General features: G+C 38.0%; 1 protein-coding gene and 1 pseudogene across 4 annotated transcripts in view; both read left to right on the forward strand.

Moving 5' to 3' along the window:
- The first annotated feature begins 1651 nt into the window (after window positions 1–1651).
- RMDN1 (regulator of microtubule dynamics 1) overlaps window positions 1652–27883 on the forward strand; it is a 53710-nt gene continuing 27478 nt past the window's right edge. For 2 of the 4 annotated variants that reach the window (XR_006601500.1, XM_045063150.1), the window contains exons 1-4: window positions 1652–1912; window positions 15917–16034; window positions 24860–24956; window positions 26721–26880. Coding sequence is in view for 3 of the 4 variants with exons in the window: in XM_045063150.1 (XP_044919085.1) it covers window positions 1784–1912; window positions 15917–16034; window positions 24860–24956; window positions 26721–26880 (504 nt within the window). In the remaining variant the exon portion in view is untranslated. Of the gene's footprint in view, window positions 1913–4897; window positions 4956–15916; window positions 16035–24859; window positions 24957–26720; window positions 26881–27883 lie in introns of all 4 variants that reach the window. The other 2 variants (XM_045063151.1, XM_045063149.1) reach the window with 2 other exon arrangements.
- Window positions 18072–19863, forward strand: LOC101681871 (annotated as a pseudogene).

Here is a 27883-nt window from a genome sequence, read left to right on the forward strand (position 1 = left end):
AAAATAAGGATATTACTAATGCAATCATAAAGAAATGTGGGAGATTTAATGGGAAGACATGGAGGCAGCAATCATATAAAAGCATTGGACCTGGAGTTCAAAGACATGGATTATAGTCTTCTAGTCTTCCAACAACATCTATTACCTATGTATCCTTGGTTAATTTATTTGAGCTATAGTTCTTTTGTTAATTAATTTGACATACCCATTGTTTCACAAGGTAGTTGGAAAGAACAAATGAAATAAGTATGTGTTATTGTACTATGTAATACTACATAGTACAATAACATACTACATCTTCCCTTATTGCCCATAAAAAAAGAAAAAAACACGTAATCCGGATAGTATGTACTCCATTTGCAGCTCATGTTTTCACCCACATCAGTCTTGAAGTAAGATTCAAAACTCTTTGATCCTTCCCAAAATATTCCACCCTGGTGAGAGATATTAATCTTTTTTTTAAGATTTTTATTTATTTATTTATTTGACACACACACACACAGAGATCACAAGTAGGCAGAGAAGCAGGCAGAGAGAGGGGGGGAAGCAGGCAGAGGCCCAATCCACTGAGCCACCCAGGCGCCCGAGACATATTAATCTTGCTAAATATTTTGAGGAGAAACCAAGGGGTTGCACCACACATCCCACAGCAAACAAGGTCATCAACTTTCTCTCAAGAGGCCTCCTCTCCCTAGTCTTTTCTGATGTGAAATGTTGTGGTTTGGGAGCAGTCAAGAAAGAATTATTGAGACGACTTCAGTGCAAAAAGGGTGGTTTTACTAAAGCACATGGACAGGACCTATGGGCAGACAAAGCTCTCTGGGGTTGTAAGGAGAGGCTGGATTACATACTTTCAAGTTGGGGGGTGTTTAGGGATAGGGTAAGTCTCCAAGGAATTTGGAAGCAAATTTTCCAGGACCTTGAAGGGCTAGCTGTTAGGAAAAGGTCATTTAATACTGTCTAATAAAACCTTAGTCATGAGACCCTTCAGATGTATATTAGTGTGCTGCATGTTTTGAGGATGATTGCTAACATATATACATTTATCTTGGGGGAGGGGGAAGGTATAGATAAAGGAAGTTTCCAAAGGGATTTTTATAGTGTCTTAGAGGTTAGGCTAATGTCAAAGGTTGCCTGAGGTAGCTAAGCTCCTTGAGGGAGGTACTTGTCAATGGGCTGTAAGTTGTATGAACATTTAATTTTTTTTTCTTTTCCCTCTGTTCTCCACATCGTTTTCTACTAAGACCAGCTTGGACTTCACATTCTTTATCTTCTCTGGCTTCTCTATCTCCTCAAGAACTCCTCCTCCTAACTGTCAATCTCTTCTTCGCCTTCGTTATGTGGAACAGTTTAATTCTTCCAAGAATTTATTTCCAAAAAGGACCGCCTATTACTCTATCTTTGAAGGCAGCAGAAAATTATAAATAATAGATCGGTTTTTTTTCCTTGCATACTTAAATTATCGGGTCTACCAGAGAATTTTCAATTCTCTTCTGGTGTTAATCCTATTCCAAAGCCATGACAAGTCCCACAGAGTATGGGCAGAAACCCTATAGCATGCAAAAAGGAACGGTCCTCAGGGCGCAGGCGCGAAAGGGCGGCAAAGTCCCACCCAATCCGGTATTCCCCTCCCCGTGAACCTGTGGACCGGAAATCGTTTAGCGGAAGAGGCGGCCTGGAAAGGGGAAGTCGCGTTTTCTCTGGGAGGACTGGGGAGAATTACTCTCCGCTGCGCTCCACAGCGGCCGAAAGGGTTGAAGGGTCAGTCAACGAGTTGTAGGTCATGGCGCTGGCCGCTCGCCTCTGGCGCTTTCTGCCTTGGGGACGTCGCGTCTTTCCAGGACCTTGGCTCTCGAGGGGTGTTGCTGGCAGCCGCGGGCTGTGCTGTACTAGGCGACTCCGCGGCTCTGAGGTATCCCCGCCGCCCTCCCGCTCCCCTCGCTACTGGCTGGGCTCCGGCACTCTCTTGTTCAGCCTGGCTGCGCCGTATCGCCATGGGGAATGTGGTGAGCTGAGGAAGGTAGTACTCAGGGCCAGGTGTTCCTGGAGCTCCCCAGGTGACTGCGACGGACAGGTCCTCTCTCTTTCGCAAGGCTACTTCTCTGAAAACTGGGGTCGGAGGAGGAATGAGGCCTCCAGCCCCTTCTTCCCCGACAGTCCGGGAATCCTCCTGGTCTTCCCTGAGTGAAAACAGAGAACTTGGCGGGGGGCGGGGGGCGGGGGGCGGGGGTGGAACTTGACCGCCGTGAAAATGTTTACTTTTGGCGATGCTCTACAGCGCCTAAGGCTCTTAGTCTCCCAGACTTTGAAAAGTTTGTGGTGTGATTTTGAAAATTACTACGACTTAGAAGAAGAGATTTTGTACAATTTAGGTTTAAAATTTTTCGTTTGAGTCTTTTGTTTTATCTGCATAATGTTATGGAAAGGATGTCGGGTTATTGTCATCCTGTCAGTGAGAAGTGTTATTTTAACCACTTTTTAGAAGAGGAAACTGAAGTCAGGTTAAATGATGTATCCAAGTCAAACAGCTAGAAATATCTTGGATTTGATGGCTGGTAAGATATCTACATGTATTGCATATAGTCACTGTGCTAAAAACAAAAAACAAAAAAAAAAAAACAACAAAAAAACAACTAGAGAAGATAGAAAAGGATAGAAAAAAATCAAGAGAGATTAGAAAAATTTTTAAGTAATAAAACTCCACTCTAAGCCAAAGGCAATAAAAAAACATTCTTCCATGGGGCACCAGGGTGGCTCAGTGGGTTAAAGCCTCTGCATTCCCGCTGGGGTCATGATCCCAGGGATCCAGTCCGCATCCGGGCTCTCTGCTCAGCAGGGAGCCTGCTTCCTCCTCCCTCTCTGCCTACTTGTGATCTCTGTCTGTCAAATAAATAAATAAAATCTAAAAAACAAACAAACAAAAACCATTCTTCCCTAAATAAATTGAACTTTGGGGGAGTTGAAACTCATATTACAGCTTTCTAGTTTATCGTGAGTTTTTGGAGCCCTTTTCATTTGTTTTTTCTTTTTCCTAAATCTTTCTCTCAGCATAATGTTAATAAGTTGAGTTGGCGATATGTTCCAGGACTTTGTTGAGATTGGGAGGTAATGCTGAGTCGCTGAGATTTAATTTTTCTGTTCTTTTCTGTATGTGATCTGTGTTACAAAACACTTCTCTGAACGTTTATTTTTCAGCAGACTTGACTGAGTGCTTACTATGAATAAGGCTCTGTTCTAAGCTCTGGAGATACAGTGAACATGAAAAACAGAAACACCTTTCCTCATTGATCTTACAGGTTAGAAGGAAAGGTAGTTGAGTAAATGTAATTAGTGCAAAGTGTTTGGAAAAGAGAAGCAAAGTTATATTTAACCTGATCTTGAAGGGAGGGAGGGGGAAAGTGTGAACAATTAGAGATGAGCTCTAAAGAATGATTGGAGATTAATGAGTAATGGAAGATGAGGAGAAAAGAATATTCCAGTGGAGAGAGTAGCGTGATATAGGCCCTGAGGTAAGAAAAAGTGGTATTTTTGAGGACCAGAAATTAGGACTGGAACCTGAAATAGGAGAATAAACAGATAAAAACCGAGGCTGAAAAGTCAGGCGAGTGCCAGTTTATTAGTTATCTATTACTGCATAGCAAATTATTGCACAGCTTAAGGGTTTAAAACAGCAAACATAATCTCACGGTTTCTTTTGTTATCAAATCCAGGTGAGGCTTAGCTGGGTGCCTCTGGCGGAAGGTTTCTCAGTGAAGGATTGAATCAGTGTTCAGCTGCTGAGGTTTCATTTGAGGGCTCAATTTAGAGGTAGAGGGAAAGTTGTGCCTGTGACCTCACTCATGTAGTTGTAGGCATGCCTTTGTACTCACTTGGAAGGCTTCTCGAAAGGGCTGCCTTAAGACACAGCAGCTTCCCCCACGCAGGCAAGCAATCAAAGAAAACAGGAGAGAATGAGTGTCAAAGATGGAAGTTGCAGTTTTTTTATAACCTAATCTTGAAGTAATATCCCCTCACTTTGCATATTCTGTTTCTTTAAAGAGAGCCAGTAAGTCCAGCCTACATTTAAGGGAAGGGAATTACAGAAAGGAGTGAATATTAGAAGTACAGAAGGGAGAAATCTTTCTTCCCAGGATTCTTCCAGCTGGTTTCAGAATTACATTGATGTGGGACAAAAGGAACAAAAACCAAAGTTTTATTATGGAGGTCCAGTAGTGAAATTGAGACCCAAAGAAATGACCAAGGCAGGCAGTGTTTATACATCTTAGACTTAATAAATTTGTGAGTAATTGGCAGAATAAAGAAAACAGATGTTTGGGAGCTTTAATCAGTAAGGAATTTTAAGCAGAATTTAGGTTGAGGTAGTAGATTTGTAACATGGCTTGTTTCTACTGCTTTCTAGGTTTTTTTTTTTTTTTTTAAAGACTTTATTTATTTATTTGACAGACAGAGATCACAAGTAGGCAGAGAGAGAGAGGAGGAAGCAGGCTCCCTGCCAAGCAGAGAGCCCGATGCGGGGCTCCATCCCAGGACCCTGGGATCATGACCCGAGCTGAAGGCAGAGGCTTTAACCCACTGAGCCACCCAGGCGCCCCTGCTTTCTAGGTTTTAATGTACCTATCTCTGATGATGAGGGTGACTTTTTACTTCTTAGTACCAGGAGGGTATTTTTCATATGGGAGATTTATTTCCTTTTTCAGGGGATCAGAGGACGGTCTCAGTGTCCTTGGACCAGCAGTTTCCCAACTAGCTTCAATTAGGAATAATCAGTATACCATTGTGGTACATTTTGGGGTAGCCTACCCTGGGCCCTGACAAAAGGCAGGAATATTTTGGGGCCATTTTAATTAATATTTCTGTATATTTTTAATTTGAGATATAATTGACATGTAACATTAAGTTTCAGGTGTATGACACAATGATACAACATTTGTACAGATTGCCAGATGATCCCCACAGTAAGTAAAGTTAACATCTGTCTCTGCAAGTTTTTTTCTCTTGAAGAAAACTTAAGATTTACTCTCTAGGGGCGCCTGGGTGGCTCAGTGGGTTAATGCCTCTGCCTTCGGCTCAGTCATGATCCCAGGGTCCTGGGATCGAGCCCCGCATCAGGCTCTCTGCTCTGCTCAGGAGCCTGCTTCCTCCTCTCTCTGCCTGCCTTTCTGCTTACTTGTGATCTCTCTCTGTCAAATAAATAATTAAATCTTAAAAAAAAAAAAAAGATTTACTCTCTTAGCAAATTCCAAAAATACATATAGTATTATTAACTGTATTTACCATCCTATACATTATATCCTAGGATTTATTTTATAACTGGAAGTTTAAACTTCTTGGTCACCTTAACCCATTTAACCAGCCCCCTTCTATACTCCCCCTCTGGCAGCCATCAATCTGTTCTTTGTTTATAAGTTTGGATTTTGTTTTAGATTCCACCATAAGCTCATACTGCATTTGTCTTTCTTGTCTGACATATTTCACTTAGCGTAATGCCCTCAGGGTCCTTTCATGTTGTCACAGATTGCAAGATTTCATTCTTTTTTTAAATTTTATTTTATTTTATTAATTTACTTGACAGAGAGATCACAAGTAGGCAGAGAGAGAGAGAAACAGAAGCAGGCCCCCTGCTAAGCAGAGAGCCGAACTCGATCCCAGGACCCTGAGACCATGACTTGAGTCGAAGGCAGAGGCTTAACCCACTGAGCCACTCAGGCACCCGATTTCATTCTTTTTATGGCTGAAAAATATTCGTGTGTGTGTGTGTGTGTGTATCTATATATCTCATATTTGTTTTATGCATTCCTAGATGGACACTTATTTTGCTTCCATGCCTTGGCAACTATAAATAATGCTGCATTGAACGTGGGGGTGCATATATCTTTTTGAGTTAGTGTTTTTGTTGCCTTTGGATAAACACCCAGTTGAATTACTGGGCCATATGGTAGTTCTTTTTTTGCTTTTTGATTAACCTCCATGCTGTTTTCTGTAGTGGCTGCACCAGTTTACATTCCTACCCACAGTGCACATGAGTTTATCTTTTCTACATTCTCACCAACACTTACTTCTTGTCTTTTTGACAGTACCATTCTATCAAGTGTGAGGTGATACATCTCATTCTGGTTTTGATTTGCATTTACCTAATGAGAACCTTTTCATGTACCTGTTGGCTATCTCTATGTCTTGGAAAAATGTCTCTTCTGGTACTCTGCCCATTTTTTAATTGGACTGTTTTTTTTTTTTTTTAAAGATTTTATTTATTTGCCAGAGACAGAGAGCAAGCGAGTGAGCACAGGCAGACAGAGAGGCAGGCAGAGGCAGAGGGAGAAGCAGGCTCCCTGCTGAGCAAGGAGCCCGATGTGGAACTCGATCCCAGGACGCTGGGATCATGACCTGAGACGAAGGCAGAGGCTTTAACCCACTGAGCCACCCAGGCACCCCTTAGAGGAAAAACTTTTTGCTTTTCACCACTGAGTATGATACTGCGTGTGGACTTGTCATGTATTGCCTTATTTATTTATTTATTTATTTATTTAAAGATTTTATTTATTCCTGGGGTGTCTGGGTGGCTCAGTCATTAAGTATCTGCCTTCAGCTCAGGTCATGATCCCAAGATCCTGGGATCCAGCCCCGCATTGGGCTCCCCACTTAGCAGGAAGCCTGCCTGCTTCCCACACTCCCCCTGCTCCTGTTCTCTCTCTCACTCTGTCTCTCTCTCTGTTAAATAAATAAATAAAATCTTAAAAGAGATACCCACATATTTTTAAAAAAAGTTTTTATTTATTCTTTAGACAGAGTGCACACATAAGCAGAGAGTAGTGGCAGGCAGAGGGAGAGAGAGAAGCAGGCTCCCCACTAAGCCAGGAGCCATATGCAGGATACAGGGCTCATCCCATATTTTGTTGAGATATGTTCCCTCTGTATCCACTTTATTGAGAATTTTATCATGAATGGATATTGAATTTTTGTCAGGTGTTTTTTTTCTGTATCTATTGAGATGGTCATGTGATTTGGGGCCTTCATTTTCTTGTGTCACCTTGATTGGCTTGCAGATTTTTGAATCATCCTCGCAGAACCTTTGAATAAATCCTACTTGATTGTGATGTATGGTATTTTTAATGGATTTTTTTTTTTTAAGATTTTATCTATGTATTTGACAGAGACACAGTGAGAGGGAACACAAGCAGGGGGAGTAGAAGAAACAGGCTTCCCATGTGGCAGGGAGCCCGATCTGGGGCTCCATCGCAGGACCCAGGGATCATGACCTGAGCTGAAGGCAGACACTTAACAACTGAGCCACCCAGGCACCCCTCAGTGGATTCTTAAAAAATTTAATTCTAGTGTAGTTAACATATAGTGTTATATTCATTTCAGGTGTACAATACAGTGATTCAGCAATTTCGTGTATTATTAAGTGCTTAGCGAGATTAAGTGTACCCTTAATCCCCTTCACCTATTTCACCCATCCCTCCAGCCACCTCTCCTCTGTTGAGGAAAACCATCTGTTTTTTTGTTGTTGTTCATTTGTGTTGTTTCCATGTATGAGTGGAATCATATGGTATTTGTGTTTCTTTGACTTATTTTGCTTTACCATTATACTCTCTAGATCCATTCATGTTGTTTTAAATTTTAAGACTTCAATATTTTTTATGGCTAAATAATACTACATTGTGTCTATATACCGCATCTTTGTTATTTGTTTGTCTATGAATGGGCTCTTGGGTTGCTTCCTTATTTTGGCTATTGTAAATAATGCTGCAGTAAACATACATGTGCATTTATTCTTTTGAATTAGTGTTTTCATATTCTTTGGGTAAGTACCCAGTAATGTTGTAGCTGGATCCTAGGGTAATTCCATTTAAAAATTTTTGAGGGGGGGCACTTGGGTGGTTCAGTTGGTTAAGCATCTGCCTTCGGCTCAAGTCATGATCTCAGGATGCTGTGATCGAGTCCGCATCTGGCTCCCTGCTCTCCAGGGAGCCTGCTTCTCCCTCTTCCTCTGCCTGCCACTTCCCCTGCTTGTGCTCTCTTTCTGACAAATAAATAAATAAAATCTAAAAAATAATTTTTTTGGCGGGGGGAGGAAACCCATACTGTTTTTCACAGTGGTTGTGCCAGTTTACATTCCCACCAGGAGTGCATGAGAGTTCCTTTTTCTCCACATCCTTGCCAAGACCTGTAGCTGCTTGTGGTTTTTATTTTAGCCATTCTGATAGATGTGCAGTGGTATCTCATTATGTTTTTGATTTGCATTTTCCTGATGCTGTGTGATGTTGAGCATCTTTTCATGTTGGCCATCTTGTATGTTTTCTTTGGAGAAGTGTCTTCATGTCTTATGTCCGTTTTTAAATTGGATTATTTGTTTTTTGGGTGTTGAGTTATATAACTTGTTCATATATTTTGGATACTAATCCTTTATCAGATGTGTCATTGGAAAATATCTTCTCCCATTCAATAGGTTGTTTTTTAGTTTTGTCAGTGGTTTCCTTTGCTGTGCAAAAGTTTTTCTTTTGATGTAGTGCGAACAGTTTATTTTTGCTTTTGTTTCCCTTGCTTCAGGAGACATATCAAGAAAAACATTGTTACAACCAATGTCAGAGAAATCACTGCCTGTGCTGTCCTCTAAGATTTTTATGGTTTCAGGTCTCACATTAGGTCCTCAGTCCATTTTGAGGTGGGTTTTTTTGTTTTTGTTTTTTTTTGTTTTTTGTTTTTGGGGGTTTTTTTATTTGTTTGTTTGTTTGTTTCCGGTATGGTGTAAAAAAATGGTCGGGTTTCATTCTTTTGCATGTAGCTTTCCAGTTTTCCCAGTATCATTTTGTTGAAGATGACTGTCTTTTTCCCATTGCTTATTCTTGCCTCCTTTGTCATAGGTTAATTAACCATGTAATTGTGGTTTATTTTTGGGTTCTCTATTCTGTTCCATTGACATATGTGTCTCTTTTTCTGCCAGTACCATAGTCTTTTATTTACTACAACATTGTCACAAATTTTGAAATCTTGAATTGTGATACCTCCAGTTTTGTTTTGTTTTCAAGATTGCTTTGGCTATCTGGGGTCTTTTGTGGTTCCATTCAAATTTTAGGATTGTTTTGGGGCGCCTGGGTGTCTCAGTCAGTTAAGTGACTGCCTTCTGCTCAGGTTATGATATGAAGGCCCTAGGAGCAAGTCCCACACCAGGCTTCCTGCTCAGTGGAGAGTCTGCTTCTCCCTCTTCTACTTTCGCTGCTTGTGCTCTCTCTCTCTCTGATAAATAAATAAAGTCTTAAAAAAAATTTAGGATTTTTTTTCTAGTTCTGGGAAGAATACTATTGATATTTTTGTTAGGGATTGCATTAAATCTATAGCTTGCTTGCAGTAGTATGGGCATTTTAACAATATATCTTTCAGTCCATGAGCATGGAATATCTTTCCATTTGTTTGTGTTTTCTTCAGTTTCTTTCATCAGTGTTTTATGGTTTTCAGAGTACAGGTCTTTTACCTTATTGGTTAAGTTTATTTCTAGGTATTTATTTTTGGTGCAATTGTAAATGGGAGTGTTTTCTTCCTTTCTCTCTCTGCTGCTTCATTTTTAGTGTGTAAAAGAGCAACAGATTTCTATACATTGATTTTGTATCTTGTGACTTTACTGAATTCACGTATCATTTCTGGTAGCTTTTTTGTTGGCAGCTTTAGGGTTTGCTACATATAGTAGTCTGTTACCTGCAATGAGTAAGTTTTACTTCTTCCTTGTTGATTTGGATGTCTTTTATTCCTTTCTTTTTTCTGATCGGTGTGGCTAGGACTTCCAGTACTATACTGAATAAATGTGGTAAGAGTGGACATCCTTTTCTTGTTTCTGATCTTAGTGGACAAGCTCTCAATTTTGATCCATTGACTAATGATATTAGCTGTGCAATATATGGCCTTTATTATGTTGAGGTATGTTCCCTCTATACCTACTTTGTTGAGGGCTTTTATCATGAATGAATGTTATACTTGTCAGATGCTTTTTTTCTGCATCCTGTTGAAATGATCATAGTTTTTATCCTTCCTCTTATTGATGTGATTATCATGTTGGTTGATTTGTGAATATTGAATCACCTTTGCATCCCTGCATGAATTTTACTTGATTGTGGTGAATGATTATTTTTAAAGTATTTTGGATTTAGATTGCTAATTAAAAAAAATTTTTTTTAAAGAATTTATTTATTTATTTGACAGAGAGAGACAAAATGAGAGAGGGAACACAAGCAGGGGGAATGGGAGAGGGAGAAGCAGAAGCAGGCTTCTGCAGTAGGGAGCCCAATGTGGGGCTCGATCCCAGGACCCTGTGATCATGATCTGAGACAAAGGCAGACGCCCAACGACTGAGCCACCCAGGCACCCCTGGATTGCTAATATTTTGTTGAGGATTTTTGCATCTATGTTAAAAAGGTATTACCCTGGAGTACTCTTTGGTAGTGTCTTTATCTGGTTTGGTATCAGGGGAATAATGCTGGCTTCATAGAATGAATTAGAAGCTTTCCTTTCTCTTCCGTTTTTTGGAAAAGTTTGAGAAGAATAGGAATTAACGCTTCTAAATGTTGATTAGAATTCACCAATGAAGCATCTGGTCTTGGACTTCTTATTTGGGGAGTTTTTTGATTAGTGATTCAGTTCCATTGCTGGTAATCCGTCTTCAGACTTTCTGTTTCATCCCAATCAGTTTTGGGAGATTATATGCATTTCTTCTGGGTTGTCCAGTTTGTTGGCATGATTTTTCATAATACTCTCTTATAACCCTTTGTATTTCTGAGATGTCAGTTGTTATTTCTCCTCTTTAGTTTCTGATTTTATTTGACTCCCTGCTCTCTCTCAACAAATCTACAAGTTTATCAGTTTTGTTGATCTTTCAGAGAACCAGCTCCTGGTTTCATTGATCTGTTCAATTGTTTTTTTAGTTTCTATATAATTTATTTCTGCTTTAATGTTTACTATTTCCTTCCTTCTGCTGGATTTGGGTTTTGTTGTTTCTTGTTTTTTTAGCTCCTTTAGTTGTAAGATTAGGTTGTTTACTTGAGATTTTTCTTGTTTTTTGAGGTAGGTCGGTATTGCTATAAACTTCCCTCTTAAAATTGCTTTTGCTGCATCCCAAAGATTTTGAACTGTTGTGTTTTCATTTTCATTTGTCCCCATGTATTTTTTTATTTCTTCTTTGATTCCCTGGTTGACTCATTCATTGTTCAGTAGCACATTATTTAACCTTCATGTATTCGTACTTTTTTCCAGATTTTGTGTGTATGTGTGTGTGTGTTCCAGAAAGATGCGTGTTTTGGCTTGTCTTTTGGGGGGTTTCTTTCAGAGGAAATTGTTTGGCATGTAGCTGTAATTTGGTGTCTCCATGAGAGGATGGATGTTCAGGATCCTCCTACATTGCCGTCTTGAACCAAACCCATTACGGGCCATTTTAAAGTCTGCTTACTTGAACCAGATTCAGAAAACCTTATAAACAATGTTAAGTATTTCTGATTTCTATTCTAAAGGTTACAGGAAACCACGAAAAAGTTTTAAACAGGGAAATCAATTGATCAAAATGATGTTAAAAAATAACTTTATCTAGGGTCGAGAATGGATGGGTTAGAGTGGATGCTATAGACCAGATAAGCGATGATTAATATAGTATAGTGAGAAATCTGGTGTTTTGAACTTTAATGGTTATCATGGAAATGGAAATAAGTGGATGCATTCAAAGTACATTAAGGATGTAAGCTTAGTGGACCTAAAAAATAGCTTTGATGTGGGAGTTCAAAGGAAAGAGTCAAGGAAAATCTCAAGTTTCTGGCTAGAGCAGTAGGATAGATGGTGATGCTCTTTACTGGAATAGGGCTATAGAAGCAGTTGGAGTGGGGTGGCAAAGAGGGAGATGAGATGTTTTAGGCTATGTTTTGGTCTAGTTATAGTGACCGACAAGATAACTAAGTTGACATGTAGCATAGATAGTCGTTGGATAGGTCTGGTGTTTACCTTCTGAGGTCTGAGCTGGAGATCCAGATTCAGGGGGCATTAACATATGGTTGTGAATGAGAACATGGTAGATGTTAAAAGTACTTTATAGTAAGACTAGAAGAAGGCCAAGTACCTACCATGGGAGAATTCCAATATTTAAGAGAAGGAGGAGCTGACAGAAATTAGGAGGAAAACTGGGAGATGGTAGGGACACATTCCTTTTCATCTAGTGATGAGTTTGTATTTTGGAATTCCTTCTAACTTGAACTTAGTATAATTGGTGTTGAAGAAAAGTCTTATCTAAGAGATAGCCTCTTTGGTTTAACAAATATTTTTTGAGAATTTTTATGTGAAAGGCATTGTCAGGTATTGAAGGTACAAAGTAAAATGGCACATTCAAGCTGTCTCAGACAGTTTCACAAGTTGTTAGTATCTTCAGGGGTCACTGAATCCTGATTATTTTAATTGGTTTTTTAGTTCCGAAACATGATCTTTATCTATTTTCTCACAGATGAGCAGAAAGCTGCTTTACATAACTAAATTAGTCAGAGCTCCACTGGAAAACTGTCACTTTATTAATTTACAGTAAGAAATACAAATGTCAGCTGCCCAACAGTGAATTTTCTCCACTCTGAGAGAGCCACAATATTGTTGAGCATGATACCAGCAAGGGAGTTGAACACCATGAATGTGTAGTTTTCTCAAGCTATAATAGTCTATGTAAACTTTTCATACATGTGATATACCTGCCATAAAAATAGGGAACCAGGGGCATCTGGGTGGCTCAGTGGGTTAAGCCTCTGCCTTTAGCCCAGGTCATGGGATCTCAAGGTCCTGGGATTAAGCCCTCATCATTCTCTGCTCAGCAGGGAGCCTGCTTCCTCCTCTCTCTGTCTGCTGCTCTGCCTACTTGTGATCTCTCTCCCTCTGTCAAATAAATAAATAAAATCTTTAAAAAAAGTAGGGAATCAGGAAACTTACTGATGACATTTTTAGTCTTTTTCTTTTATGTACCAACTCCATAGATCCACATCCCCAAACCCTCTGCTCCTAAACCCATCTTGCTTCTCTTTGGTAAATATGAATAAACTCAAAAAATTAAATGTTAAAATTGTGATTATGTCAAATTCAGTTTTCCTATTTGCTGTTGATTTGTTTTGAATCCAGTTGTGTGTAATATCTTGAATATTCATACGCAAGAAAGTAACGCACTCAGCAAATTGGAATATGTTGGTTTCCTCGTTCCTATCCTCGATCCTTATGAGAAGTTAAAATATGGGTCAGATATAAGTCCTGCAAGAGAGTCAAGAATGGCTACAAGATTTTTGGTTTGCTTCTTTGTTTTTTTAACCTAAGAGAGGAAAGAGTTTCTTTTTAACATGGGAGAGTTGTGAGGTGGGTAAAGTTGAGGGAAATAGTACTTGTTTTGGCTAATAAATGTGGGATACTTGTTGTGCTTCATGTGGAGATAGATGTTGATTAAGCTGCTGGATATATGATTCTGAAGTTTAGAGGAGTCACCCAGGCTTCATATTACATTTGTCAGTTTTTGGCACATTGATGCTATTTAAAGACAAAATCACCAAAATGATAGAAGTAGAAGAAGGTCTGGGGACAAAGCCCAAAATACACCTGGCTAGGGAGGAACCAACCGAAGAAAAGCAGCAGCTGTTGAAACCAGAGAAAATGAATGATAGTAGTGTTCCAAAAGCCAAGTGAATAGTGTTTCAAAAGTGAGACAACCAGCAGGTGCTGAGGAAAGGGGCTGGATGTATTACAGAAAAGCTTGAGGATGAGCGGGGAGGGGTTTACGAATACCTTTTATCTTGATTGCGGTGATAATGATGGTTTCATGGGTTTATATGCATGCTTTAATGAATTGTACATGTTATGTATATACAATTTATAGTATGTCATTATATGTCAATAAAACTGTTTTATTTTTTTAAAAGATTTTATTTTATTTGAAAAAGAGAGAGAGGGGTGCACAGGTGGGGGGAGGGGCAGAGGGCATGGGGGAAGCAGACACCCCTGCTGAGCAGGGAGTCCAATGCAGTGCTGGATCCCAGCACCCTGGGATCATGACCTGAGTCAAAGGCAGAGGCTTAACCGACAGCCACCCAGGTGCCCCTCCATAAAAGATGTTTTAAAAAAATTAAACATCCAGGGGCGATTTGGTGGCTCAGTCAATTAAGCAACTGCCTTCAGGTCATGATCCTGGAGTCCACGCATGGAGCTGTTTATCATGCTTCCAGCATCTCCCTCTGTCCCTTCCCCTGTTCATGCTCTCTCTTACTGTCTCTCACATAAGTAAATAAAATCTTAAAAAAAATTAAACTTCCATTCAAAACTTAAAAAAAAAAAGAAAGGAAGTGATTAGCTGTCAAATACTGTTGATAGGTCAAGGAAGCTGAAAATTCAGAATTGACTATAGGAGTCCTTGATTACCTTAACTGGAATACCATGAGTGGGTGTTGTGGGGATAAAAGTGATTTGTGTGAGTCCAAGAGAGAAAGTGGAGACAGAGTACTGATAACTTTTTAAAAGTTTTGCTGAAAAGAGAAGTTAGACATGAGACTAAAGGGAGAAGTGAATTCAAGAGGAAGCTCTTTGTTTTTAAGGGAGAAATAATGACTTATGAAGATAGTATAGCTTGTTTTTATATCAGTGGGAATGAATCATCAGAAAGGGAGAAAAGGTTACTATCTTGTGAAAGAGAACCAACTGTTGTAGGAAAGAATTGGTAGAGTGATATCTGTATACTCTTTTGCCATTGGTCTTGAGAATTCTGGCCATAATACTGAAAATTAATTTACGAATCTGTTTGGGTATGCTCTTTATTTTATTCATTGTTTATTTCAAAACTGTGGGTTTTGTGGATCACTTTTGAAGATACCTTTAAATCCATGTACATTTTTATATGTAGTAATCACCATATTTGATATTTTTCATCTTGTCTAGTCTTAGGATTGGTACTTATTGTATATTAGTATCTCATATTTTATTTCATAGTTATAATATCCATGCCTCCTCAAATAAAACGTAGATCTTATAGTCCAGCACTTAGCATGACTTATTTTTAGATAAATTACTATTGTTAGCCTTAGCCATTGTTAAGAATCTTTTCTTAAGAGTATGCTCTCCCTCTAATGTAACTATGTGAAATAGTTTTTTTGTTTTTTATATTATTTTTATTATATATAATGTATTATTTGCCTCAGGGGTACAGGTTTGTGAATCATCAGGCTTACACACTTCACAGCACTCACCATAGCACATACCCTCCCCAATGTCCATAACCCAACTACCCTCTCCATACCCCCCTCCCCCCAGCAACCCTCAGTTTGTTTTGTGAGATTAAGAGTCTCTTATGGTTTGTCTCCCTCCTGATCCCATCTTATTTCATTTTCTCCTTCCCTACCCCCCACAACCTCCCACCCTGCCTCTCAAATTCCTCTTATCAGAGAGATCATATGATAATTGTTTTTCTCTGATTGACTTAATTCACTCAGCATAATACCCTCTAGTTCCATCCACATCGTTGCAAATGGCAAGATTCGTGAAATAGTTTTTTTTTTAAAGAATTTTTTTTTTTAAGATTTTATTTATTTATTTGACAAAGAGAGAGATCACAAGTAGGCAGGCAGAGAGAGAGGAGGAAGCAGGCTCTCCGCAGAGCAGAGAGCCCGATGTGGGGCTCAATCCCAAGACCCTGGGATCATGACCTGAGCGGAAGGCAGAGGCTTTAACCCACTGAGCCACCCAGGTGCCCCCGTGAAATAGTTTTACTGAAGAATTTGATTAAGTACATTTTGAGCTTCCAATATTCTATTTAGGATTGATTGCTTTAGGGGCAGAAGTTGTAATTTTTTTTTTAATTGATGTAATTTTTGCTTAGGGTAGCTATTCCTTCAATATTTTGCTGTTGATTTATTTCTGACCATAATTGTTTTCACAGGTAATGGGAAATCTAGGAGCTTTCAAAAGAAGCCTTTTATTGTCAGCCTTACCTTATTTGGGTTTTGAAGCATACCAAGTATTTTCCCAGGCTGCTATGGTTCATGCCACAGCCAAAGGTAAGCCTAAGCTAAGTATGTGTACTACTTAGAGATAATTATGTTTGTTATATTTTGTTAGTAACTTTGAGTTATTTTTGAATAATGAAACTTTGTTCTAATATTTCTGCTTTTCTCTCTATTCATCATTGAGTCTGATTTTATATATATGTATTATATATATTATATCTGTATATCTCTGAGTGAATATATATATGTGTGTGTATTTGTAATTTCTTCCAGCAACTATAGCTCCTTCAGTGGGAAATACTCTTTTATTTATTTATTTATTTATTTTTAAAGATTTTATTTATTTGACAGAGAGAGAGACAGCAAGAGAGGGAACAGAAGCAGCGGGAGTGGGAGAGGGAGCCCGATGCAGGCCTGGCTCCCCGGACCCTGGGGTCATGACCTGAGCCGAAGGCAGACGCTTAACGACTGAGCCACCCTGGCGCCCCAGAAATACTCTATTAATACTTTGTAGTTTTATGGGACCTTTGGACTAAGAATGTTTTTTATATTTATAAGGGGTTGAGGGATTGGGAGAGAGGTATATAACACAGATTATATCTATATCTGGCCCTTATGACACAATAATTCTTTTGTTTCCTTAATTCCAAGGTATTACACTCTTCTTGATATAGTTAAGAAACGCCCAGTTACTTTGAGGTAAAAGTATTTTCTAGTATTCTTATTTTATTTTATTTTTTTTACAAACAAAATGCAGTTTAGTATTAAATATCAAGTAACTGATTTTAAAATAGAAAAACTCTGATTTCTTATTTGATATACTTTAGGTAAGTACATAACAAGACTTGCCATATTTAAAAGACATTAACTAAACCAGTTGTGTCTGACAGAGGCAAAATTTTAGTGTATTAGAGAAAAATTTTTAATTTATGTGTCAAGCTTTTTTTGTTTTTTATAGTCCCCACCTTTTAGTCATTAAGAAGTGATTGGGGAAAGAAGTAGAGATTTTATTTTGAATAGATGTTCTTATTAAAGTTGTAATAGATGAATATGAAAATATTAGGTAAAAACTGCTAGTCATTGATTTCAATTTCTCATGATTATTCTTGTCTTTAAAAGAGCAGATAAGGGGGCGCCTGGGTGGCTCAGTTGGTTGGACGACTGCCTTCGGCTCAGGTCATGATCCTGGAGTCCCGGGATCGAGTCCCACATCGGGCTCCCAGCTCCATGGGGAGTCTGCTTCTCCCTCTGACCTTCTCCTCGCTCATGTTCTCTCTCACTGTCTCTCTCTCAAATAAATAAATAAAATCTTTAAAAAAAAAAAAAAAAGAGCAGATAAGGGGTGCTTAGATGGCTCATTCGGTTAAGTGACTGCCTTTAGTTTAGGTCATGATCCCAGATCAAGTTCTGTATCAGGCTCCTTGCTCTGCAGAGAGCCTACTTCTCCCTCTGCCTCTTTCTGTTTCTCATAAAATAATATCTTAAAAAAAAAAAAAAGCAGATAATTAACAATTGTTTTTGTTTTATCTTTCCTTTTTTTTTTAACATAAAATTTTTATGATGGATAAAGTAGAGGACTTGGTTCCTTGGAGTTTTCACCTAACTTCAGTTCTCACAGCAACCTTGTAAAATAGTAGGGACAAACTGTATTATGACGTGATAATAATTTTTTAAAATGTATCCCTGAGAGATGTGCCCAGTGGTTGCTGTTAGATTATTTTTCTCATTGTGCTTGTGTGTGTTCCATCTTAGGTGTTTTTGATTTGTTTTATTTTTGTTTTTCTGTCTGTTTTTAATTTTTTAATTTTTTAATTTTTTTATTAATTCTGTACCCAACATGGGCTGGAACTCAGGACCTCAAGAGTCAGGACCTCTACTGACTGAGCTAGCCAGGTTCCACGCATTATAGTATTAACTTTTTTTTTAATAATTTTTTTTTAAGATTTTATTTATTTATTTGACAGAGAGATCACAAGTAGGCAGAGAGGCAGGGAGAGAGAGGGGGGGAAGGAGGCTCCCCAGTGAGCAGAGAGCCTGATGCGGAGCTTGATCCGAACACCCTGAGACCATGACCTGAACTGAAGGCAGAGGCTTAACCCATTGAGCCACCCAGGTGCCCCTATAGTATTAACTTTTGAAAAAGAAGTTCGCAGTTTAACTTCTTCAAAGTCAAAGTGTCAGAGCAGAGATTAGTACTCTAATCTTTTTTTTTGGTCTGCACATTTAGTTTCAGTGTGCTTTAGCACCCTTTCCGTACAGAAATGAGTGCAAAGATGTAAAATATGGCACTTTGAAAAGCAAAGCTGAAATTAACTTTAGCTTTTAATGGTGATAGTCCTTTTTTCAAAAGTGCTTTTATTTAAAATCACTGCAGTTTCAGTAAGTTAAAAAAACATTTTAAGGTGCTGGACCCTTGGGGGAGGACTCCACGAACTGGGAGTGGGCTTGAGAACTGGGTGTGATCCCACAGTGGCATTTGCGCTGGCTGCAGCAGTCCGAGCTGGGGTGGGGAGGTAGTGCGTTAAGCTTTCAGCTGTTTTCTTACTTTGCACTTCAGAGAACTTTGTTGTGGCTTTCCTCCATTCCCTTCCTTCACCTCTTGAGCCAGCTGCTATGAGCTGGGCTGGGAGAGTCCTGCGGGCAAGCTGGAGACTAGACCCTGTAGGAGCGAATGTCTTTTGCCTCGGGATGGTTTTGCATCCCTGCCAGGTGGCATGCACCCTCCTAAGGGAAAGTAGGTCCTTCATCCCTGTCTCCAAAATGGGAACTGTCAGGTGTGAATTAACTAAGAATTTAACTTCAGAGGAGACCATTTATCACAGTAAGATCTCTACTATAGGAACTGGATCAGTTGGCATAGCATGTGCTATCAGCATCTTATTAAAAGGTTTGAGTGATGAACTTGCCTTTGTGGATGCTGATGAAGGAAAAACGAAGGGTGAGACAGTGGATCTTCAACATGGCAGCTCTTTCATGAAAATGCCATATATTGTTTGCAGCACAGATTACCATGTCACTGCAAACTCCAACCTAGTGATTATGACAGCAGGTGCACACCCAGGAAAAGGAGAAACATGCTTTGATGTAGTTAAGAGAAATGTGTCCATCTTTAAATTAATGATTTTTAACATTACCTGGTTTAGTCCCCAGTGCAAAATGATAGTTTTTTCCAATCCAGTGGATATCTTAACTTATGTATCTTGGAAATTGAGTGCAATTCCCTAAAACCATGTTATTGGAAGTGGCCGTAATCTGGACATTGTCCATTTCCATTTCTTTATTGGGCAAAGACTTAGTTTCCACTCTGAAAGCATGAATCCTTGGAAAACATGGAGACTCGGGTGTACATGTGTGGAATGGAGTGAACATTGCTGGTATCCCCTTGAAGGATCTGAATTCAGATATAGGAACAGATAAAGATCCTGATGACTGGGAAAATGTCCACAGAGAAGTGATAACCTGTGATTGTGAGATGATTAAAATGAAAGGTTATACTAATTGGGCTGTTTGCCTCTCTGTAGCTGACTTAACAGGAAACATTTTGAAGAATCTTAGGAGAGTGCATACAGTTTCCACTATAACGAAAGGCCTCTATGAAATAAATGAAGAAGTGTTTGTTAGTGTTCCTTGTATCCTAGGAGGGAATGGTATTGCAAACCATATTAAGATAAAGCTGACCCCTGAAGAGGAATCTGTTTGAGAAAGAGTGCAGAAAAACTTTGGGAAATTTAGAAAGAGAACAAGCTTTAAAGTTATTTAGAACCATCCTGACGTTATTAAAGTAGAGATAGTGGTTGTAGGATTGTATATCAAACTTTTGATTGATTGATTGATTGATTGATTTGACAAGTAAGCAGAGAGGCAGGTGGGGGGGGGCGGGGAGCAGACTCCCTGCTTAGCAGAAAGCCCAATGTGGGGCTTGATCCCCAGGACCCTGAGATCATGACCTGAGCTGAAGGCAGAGGCTTCAACCCACTGAGTCACCCAAGCGCCCCTATATATCAAACTTCTGAATAAACTTGAATTCGTGTGTGTGTGTGTGTGTGTGTGTGTGTGTGTGGTTGCTATTTGGTCTAGAAGAATGATGTATATGTTTAGTGTGTTACAGAAATTCTGGTTCTTTTCAGCCAGTATATGCTAATTCTTTCATTCTGGCTGGCATATATATATTCATTTATATGTTTTAAAAAAAAGTTACAATTTCCTCTACAAATGTAAAAATAAAAGTTTATACAAACAATTCTAAATTTTAGTTCCAGTCCTAACTCCAGATGAAAACGTGATTTGACCTTAAAAAAATAACATTTTAATATTCCAAGGTATAACTTATTCTGAAAACTAAACTGGCTTTATTAAAGATTTTAAGGAAAATTGTCTTATATTACAGAATCCTTCCTGTGTTTTCAAGCATATTTTGAGCACTTAGAAAATAGATACAAAGAACAGAGTATGGATTTTGATTTATCTTGCTTTGATTTTTCTTTAGCTTTGTTTTCTTAAATAAAATGTCACTTTATAATTAGTTGATGGGCGTGTCCATTATAATTTGTGCGACTAGGCCAAAGCCCTTGAAAAAACATTAGTTATTGATATAATATAGAGATCAGATTTTTTTAAACTTGGAAAATGATCCATGTTTATAAAACTATAATTTCATCAGTCCTTACAAGTTTTACTTTGGCATATATCTTGTCTCCTATTTGCTATACTATGATCTTTATTTTTCATATTTTTTAGAAAATGGTCTTCAGATAATTTCGCTCATCAAAACTGCTTACTTTTCGGGGCGCCTGAGTGGCTCAGTGGATTGAAGCCTCTGCCTTCGGCTCAGGTCATGATCCTGAAAAAAAAATAAAAAAAAAAAATTGAAAAACAAAAAACTGCTTACTTCTCTTTAGGGCTGTTTCATTCTCATTGAGGCCAATTAAAACATTTTTTCCTTCTTCATTTATTGGGATACAATCATTCTGAATCATTTTTAACAATTAAGGGCAAATACATTTTTTTAAAAAAAGATTTTATTTATTTATTTGACAGAGATCACAAGTAGGCAGAGAGGCAGGCAGAGAGAGAGAGGAAGAAGCAGGCTCCCCTCAGAGCAGAGAGCCCCCATGTGCAGCTCCCTCCCAGGACCCTGAGATCAGGACCTGGGCTGAAGGCAGAGGCTTAACCCACTGAGCCACCCAGGTGCCCCGGGCATATACATATTTTTATTTTTAGCTAAGTTCAGCAAGGTTGCTGGATTCAAGACAAACTATGTTTAGGAATTTTTTGGGGGGGGGGGTAATCATTTTTTTATTTGATAGACTGAACACAAGTAGGGGGAGTGGCAGGCAGAAGGAGAGGAGGGGAGAAGCAGACTCTCCTGCTGAGCAGGGAGCCGGTGTGGGGCTCCATCCCAGGACCCAGAGATCATGACCTGAGCCAAAGGCACCCACTTAACTGACTGAGCCACGCAGGTGCCTCAAGGACATATGTATGTTTTGACATTTCAATTGGTTGGGGTTGTGGGACTCTTTTAAAATGGTAACGTCTATATTTACAAAGGATAGGGCATATACCTACTTATCAGCCATAATTGAAAAACTCCAGTAGGAAGTTTTTCATTATTTCTTTAAAATAGACAAAATTCAAAGCACTTCAAGGTATGCCCCTACAGTCACAGTACTTGTGTGTGTGTGTGAAAGTTCACTTGTAAAATGCCTAAAAGATAAATCAAGTGGCCCACCTTAAGTAAAGGTCTTCATATAATCACTTCAGTTGGCTCTTTTCTTACGCTTTCATTGATTCCGCTTTGATCAGTCTACAGACCTGGGGTGAGTGCTCCTTCTGTATTCCTTTATAACTACTACAGGGTGTGTCAAGAGGTGCTGCTTCCAGTGCTCCTGTGATACAGTATTGTTGGTCTGAAAATTTGCCGTAAATTTTGATTATGTTGTTGCTACTTAGAGCCTTCTAGCATCAGAGAAAAATCCTTAAGTATCTGAAGAATCTAGATGCTCATTTTCTACTTTATAATTCCTATAGGGAGAAATTTCCAGAAGTAGAACAATTTTGCTTACTTTGAGGAATATTTTTTTTTGTCCAGATACATCTCACATGGCTGAGAGTACACAGAGCAAGAAAACAAGTAGACCAAAGTTTACTAACTTATGTCCTATCAATGACATTTTAAAAAATTCTGATAATTACGATCTTGGGCATATTCATTTTAGGCTAAATTTAGATTTTGTACAGATGAATTAATGTCTCAGTTCATCTTGGGATATTCATTATTACATTTATTTTAAAAGTTTAGTCCATTTTAACAATATGGTCTCTTTATGTCAGTAACATAGCTTATTTTTAAATATTTTCAGGAAAAGTACAGAGCATTAAACAAGTAAAAAAACCCCATACAGCTGATTTGCAGATATGAGTGGTCTACATGCTCCCATCTAGTACCTATGTGAGTTTGTAGTATCAGAGCAAGTGCATTTTTTCCTGGTAAGTTGCACACTGTATGGTTTTTGAAATTTCTATTTAAGAATCAAGGAAAAAAACCATATATTTAAAGCGTAGATATGACAGCTTATGGTACTATGCTGTATAATAAAAAATAGATAAGTGATTTAAGATGTTAAGAAGGAATAGTATACACGAAAAGGATTTAAACTATTTTAAATTATTCACTTAATTTCTATATTTTTCTTTTAATTACGTGGGTGATGAGATGCGGCATTCTTAGATCATGTTAAGGACCATAATCTCTATCACTCTTCTCAGAAAGTCTGAGAAGAGTCAATGAATAGAATTAAATGTAACTTTGTTATTTACACATACCTTGTATACATTCAAATATGCCACATCAATATATTTAATATTGTATAAGCTTTCTGTCACAGCAGCTGTCATAAATTACCACAAACTTAATAACTTAGAACAACATAAATTTATTATTTTACAGTTCTATAGTTCAGAAGTCCAAAGTTGGTCCCACTGGATTAAAATCTACAAGTTGGCAAGGCTGTGTTGCAGGCTGTAGGGGAGAATCTTTTTCCTTGTTTTCAGTTTCTAGAGGTTTTCCACATTCCTTAGCTGAAGACCCATTTCCTCCATATTCCAGGCCAGTAATCATTTCACTCTGGCCTTGTTTTCATTGTTATACCTCCTCTGACTTCCTTCTTCTGCCTTCCTCTTCCACTTTGAAGGCCTCTTGTGATTATATTAGGCCCCCTGGCTAATCCAGGATCATTTCCTGTTTTAAGGTTGAATAGCCTTAATTCTAGTTACAAACTTAATTCCCCTTGCCCATGTAACCTGTATGCTTTCACAGGTTCTAGGGGTTAAGATGTAGACATTTTAGGGCCATTATTCCACCTACCACAAATACTGATGAAGAATGCTAAGATTACTGTTTTCTCTTTTTAAGAATCTTTGGATTTATGGGGCATCTGGCTGGTTCAGTTGGTGTAGAGCATGCAACTCTTGATCTCTGGGTTGTAAGTTTGGCCCCAGGTTGAGTGTAGAGATAACTTAAAAAAATAAAATCTTAAAAAAAAAAACAAAAAAACTTTGGGTTGTTATAACCTTAATTTGGAGAATAAGCCACTGATAAAAATGTAAAATGAAATGGAAGCAAACCTAAGAAAATCAACCAGCCATATGAATATTGAACTATGACACCTAACCAGATTGAAGTAGGATTAAAGAAGAATTTGCTGTTGTCATTTTATTTTTATTTTTTAAAGATTTTATTTATTTATTCATGAGAGAAAGAGAGGTGGAGGGAGAAGCAGACTCCCTGCAGATCAGGAAGCCCAATGCTTAGGACCCTGGGATCATGACCTGAGCCGAAGGCAGATGCCTAACTGACAGCCATCCAGGCGCCCTGTCATTTAATTTTTTTAAACTAGTTTTATAATTACATTATGATGTTAACTTAGTAAAAAGTACTTCATTTTACATAGTTGTTTAAAATTCAGAAGATTGTTTTTCTGATCTAGCTTTAATTTTTCAAAAATTAAATTCAACCTGAAATATGCTGTTAGAGCATTACATTGTCTTAAAAAAATGTTTTATATATTTTGTAGTAATGTATAAATAAATTAATGAGTTGGTTGGAGCAGAGTGCTAGTGAGGTAATTTCAGATAGTCTGTGTAATTAAATTAATCTAAGTTTTTGATGACAAATTTTTCTTTAAAGATTTTACTTATTTAAGTGAGAGAGTGGGAGAGTGCCTGCATGAGTGGGGAGGGGGGAAGGGAATTGAGGGAGAGGGGAGAAGCAGACTCCCCACTGAGCAGAGAGCCCAACCATGACAACATGGGGCCTGATCCCAGGACCCTGAGATCATGACCTGAGCCAAAGGCAGCCACTTAACCAACTGAACCACGCAGGCACCCCTCAATGATAAATTTGACTCTTTTTCCATAATACTGATAAGTTAGGTCATAAAGAGAAATCTAGTGAAATAGTATGGTGCGGTCCCTGCAAATTAATAATTTTCAGTGCTGGAAATGGATGTTATATCTCGTTATTTTCTGCAATGGAGGACACTTAGCAACAACAACAAAGAGGTTGTGTGGAGGGTAAGGGTACCATAAATTCCTCACAAGAAATTGCATCTTCATTTTTGAAAACATATTATATTTGGTTTGTTCCACAATAAGTTTTCTAATTTTTTTAATTTTTGTGGTTTCAATAAGTCACTTGTTGTGACAGCTTCATCTTTATCTCTGCTACACTTACATCTAGATTCTTCAGAATTTCTGATCCTTATTTTTAGGTAATTTTTATATCTAATTTCTTTTGCTTATATATGAAAATGTTTCTTAGATTTGTTGCCGTTTGGCTTGGGAAAGCCTACTTTATTATGTCTTTGTTTCATTTTTAGTCTTCAGAGTTGAAGAAATTCTTGAGCAAGCAGACTACCTATATGAGAGTGGAGAAACAGAAAAACTTTATCAGTTGCTGACCCAATACAAGGAAAGGTAGGCAATGTATGATAAGCCTGGGCTTGCAGTTTCCTCAAAATCTATGTTATTTAACAATTAAAATGATTCCTGATGCTTGAAATTTTTATAATTTTTGAAGTTTTTACTGCAGAGTTTTTAGAGTTTAATTTATAGTATGTTTCTTACAGTAAATGATTCACAAGTGCCACATGTATCTCATCGATTTAGGAAAAGTGACTCTCCTTACTCATTTTTTCCATTTTGTTATTTTGCTTTGGATCATATGAGGTAGTTGTTGAATATATGGTTATCTATATTGTATATTTCTCATTTTTTAAGTGAATTTCTTATTGACATAAGATGTAAATGAATTAGGATGTTTGTATGGCATCATTGTATGTGTGTATCACTTTATAAGCAGGTTTTTAGAGAAACTAAAAATACCTTCTTTTTCTGTTTTTAGTATTAGATTACATGGTATATAGATTTATATATAGATTACATTAGTCCAGAGTATCAGTGTGCAGTCAGTTTTTGGGAAAATGTAGGTGGAAGGAGATTCTGCCCAATAAAATAGGTTTAATAAGGCTAAATTGGCATTTCCAGGCCACAAATCTACCTAATCCTAAACTAAAAATGTTGTCATTTTCAGCTACCTTTCTTAGATTCTTAAGATCAGTTCTCTCTTCATGACCCATCAATTTTGCTTCTTAAATGTCTATAGATCCACTTTTTCTTCTCCATTTTCCCCTTAGTTACTTGTAGTGTCATGTTTGGCATTTTATAGACAATTCAGTAATTACTTGAAAAGTAAGTTATAAGATAGTTACTCCATCTTTATTTAATTATAAATACACTATTGCTACCTTTAGTTTCAAAATTTTATGTGAATACCGTTTTTTGTTAAATATATAATGGGCTTAAAGGCAAACATTTAATAAAAAGGATAAAAAGGAGTTTTAATGTTTTAAAAAATATTTCTAACTCTTAATTGTGATTACTATTTTATTTATTAACCATTTCTTATATAAGTATATTCCTATGGAAATTCTTCAAGGAGTCTAGTGCCCTTCAAATACTTCCATGCATCATGGCATGAATGACACATTCAAATATAAGATTTATTTTGAGATTCTGTTATATTCAATCATTTATTTATTAACACATAATTACCATACACCTATTATGTGCCAGTTACTATATTTGGGGCTAGGGATATAGCAGTTTTGTTTTGTAGAACATGACCTGCTCTCCAAAGTTTGTGGATTTTATGGTACTATCTGAGCCAGTTAGTGAGTTGTCTGCAGTGTCTCAAGCCTTAAGTTATATGATGATTTTGTAGTGCAAATATTTAAAGAATTCATTCTAAGGAAGTTAATATTTTATTTATTTATTTAGAGATTTTATTTATTCATTTGAGAGAGAGTGAGAGAGCATAAGCAGGGGTTGGGGAGCATCAGCAGAAGAGGGAGAAGCAGGGAGCCTGCATCCCAGGACCCTGGGATTATGATCTGAGCTGAAGGCAGATGTTTAACTGACTGAGCCACTCAGGTGCCCCAGGAAGTTAGTATTTTAGATGATATAGGAGAGTTAATATTTATGTATAATACTGGATATTTTGTAGGAAATTTTAGCAAATAAAGTTTTTATGTGAAAATACAACATTATGAATAATGGCTTTTGATACTGCTTATATCTTCACTGACCTGAAAGACCGTTACATGTATTCATTAGTGATGTGATTTCTAACAGTTTTTAAATATGAGCTAAAATGGTTATTTTATATTTATTTCAAATTAGTGAAGATGCAGAGTTACTGTGGCGATTGGCACGGGCATCACGTGATATAGCTCAGCTTAGTGGAACCTCAGAAGAGGAGAAAAAACTCCTGATTTATGAAGCCCTAGAGTATGCAAAAAGAGCACTAGAAAAAAATGAATCCAGTTTTGCAGCTCATAAGGTGAGGGGCTTAAAGTAATGCAACTATTACCATGTGAGAGGTAGGTACATTGGTCTATACTTACTTATTATTCCTAATTTACAGAAGAAAGAAAATCTGTCTATTTTAAAGAAATTTATCTTTATAACATTTTTTCAAAAGGATCTAGTTTTTTTTCTTTGTATTCTTGAACATTTATTATATCTTCATTAGTGTGTTGATAAATTACTTTTGTGAATGCTTATTTTTAAATGAAAGTGTTAGTTGTTTCATGAATTGCCTATGTCTTTATTCCTAGTACTATAAGGATTTGACAAATGTTTACTCATTTTCCTTACATTATATATTTCCTTACATTATATATTTTGTATATTTTATATACAAATATACAGTGTGTCAAGAGGAGAGTTGTCCCTCTCGGAACCTTGATTTCCCTTTAGCCAGAGCAAAAGGTGACTGCTTCATAGGTTTGTGGCTGCAAGTAGGACCCTGCAGTGGCCATCAGATCCCCTGTGGGGATTTCAGAGACACTGAAGGAGGAAGGAGGGGGACTCTTGTCTGCACCGCTCTAGACAGTTCTCCACCCTTCTTCCTCCACTCACTGCCACTCAGGAACCGCTCACTCCAGTGGCCCAGGGGGAGTTCAGGCAGACAAACCAGAGCTGCACACGTGGCCCCTTCCCCTCCCAAGCTCCAAGACAGGCAGGGTGCCTGTCACCTGAGCCCTCTCCACCAGGGGTTTCATTCTTCCTCTGGGGCTCTGGTGGAGGTGGGCATCCTCTGCCAGGCCCAGCACATGTGAAGAATGAATTCAGTGCCCAGTTCTTACTGTCAAGCTTTGATGTGGAATCACAGCTGCAGTGATACATATTTTTATCAGTGCTTGTTTGGTTTTAAATAAAATGCACGCTATTTTATTACATTATATAGTACATTATATTTTTATGTAGAGGTGAGAATAGAGCAGTTGGACAGCTAAGAGCTGGTATAACTTTCACATGTAACTCTGCTAGTTCTTGAATTT

The sequence above is a fragment of the Mustela putorius genome, unplaced genomic scaffold (genome assembly GCF_011764305.1).
Source record: "Mustela putorius furo isolate JIRA1106 unplaced genomic scaffold, ASM1176430v1.1 tig00003846_pilon_pilon_pilon, whole genome shotgun sequence".
Lineage (NCBI taxonomy): Eukaryota > Metazoa > Chordata > Mammalia > Carnivora > Mustelidae > Mustela > Mustela putorius.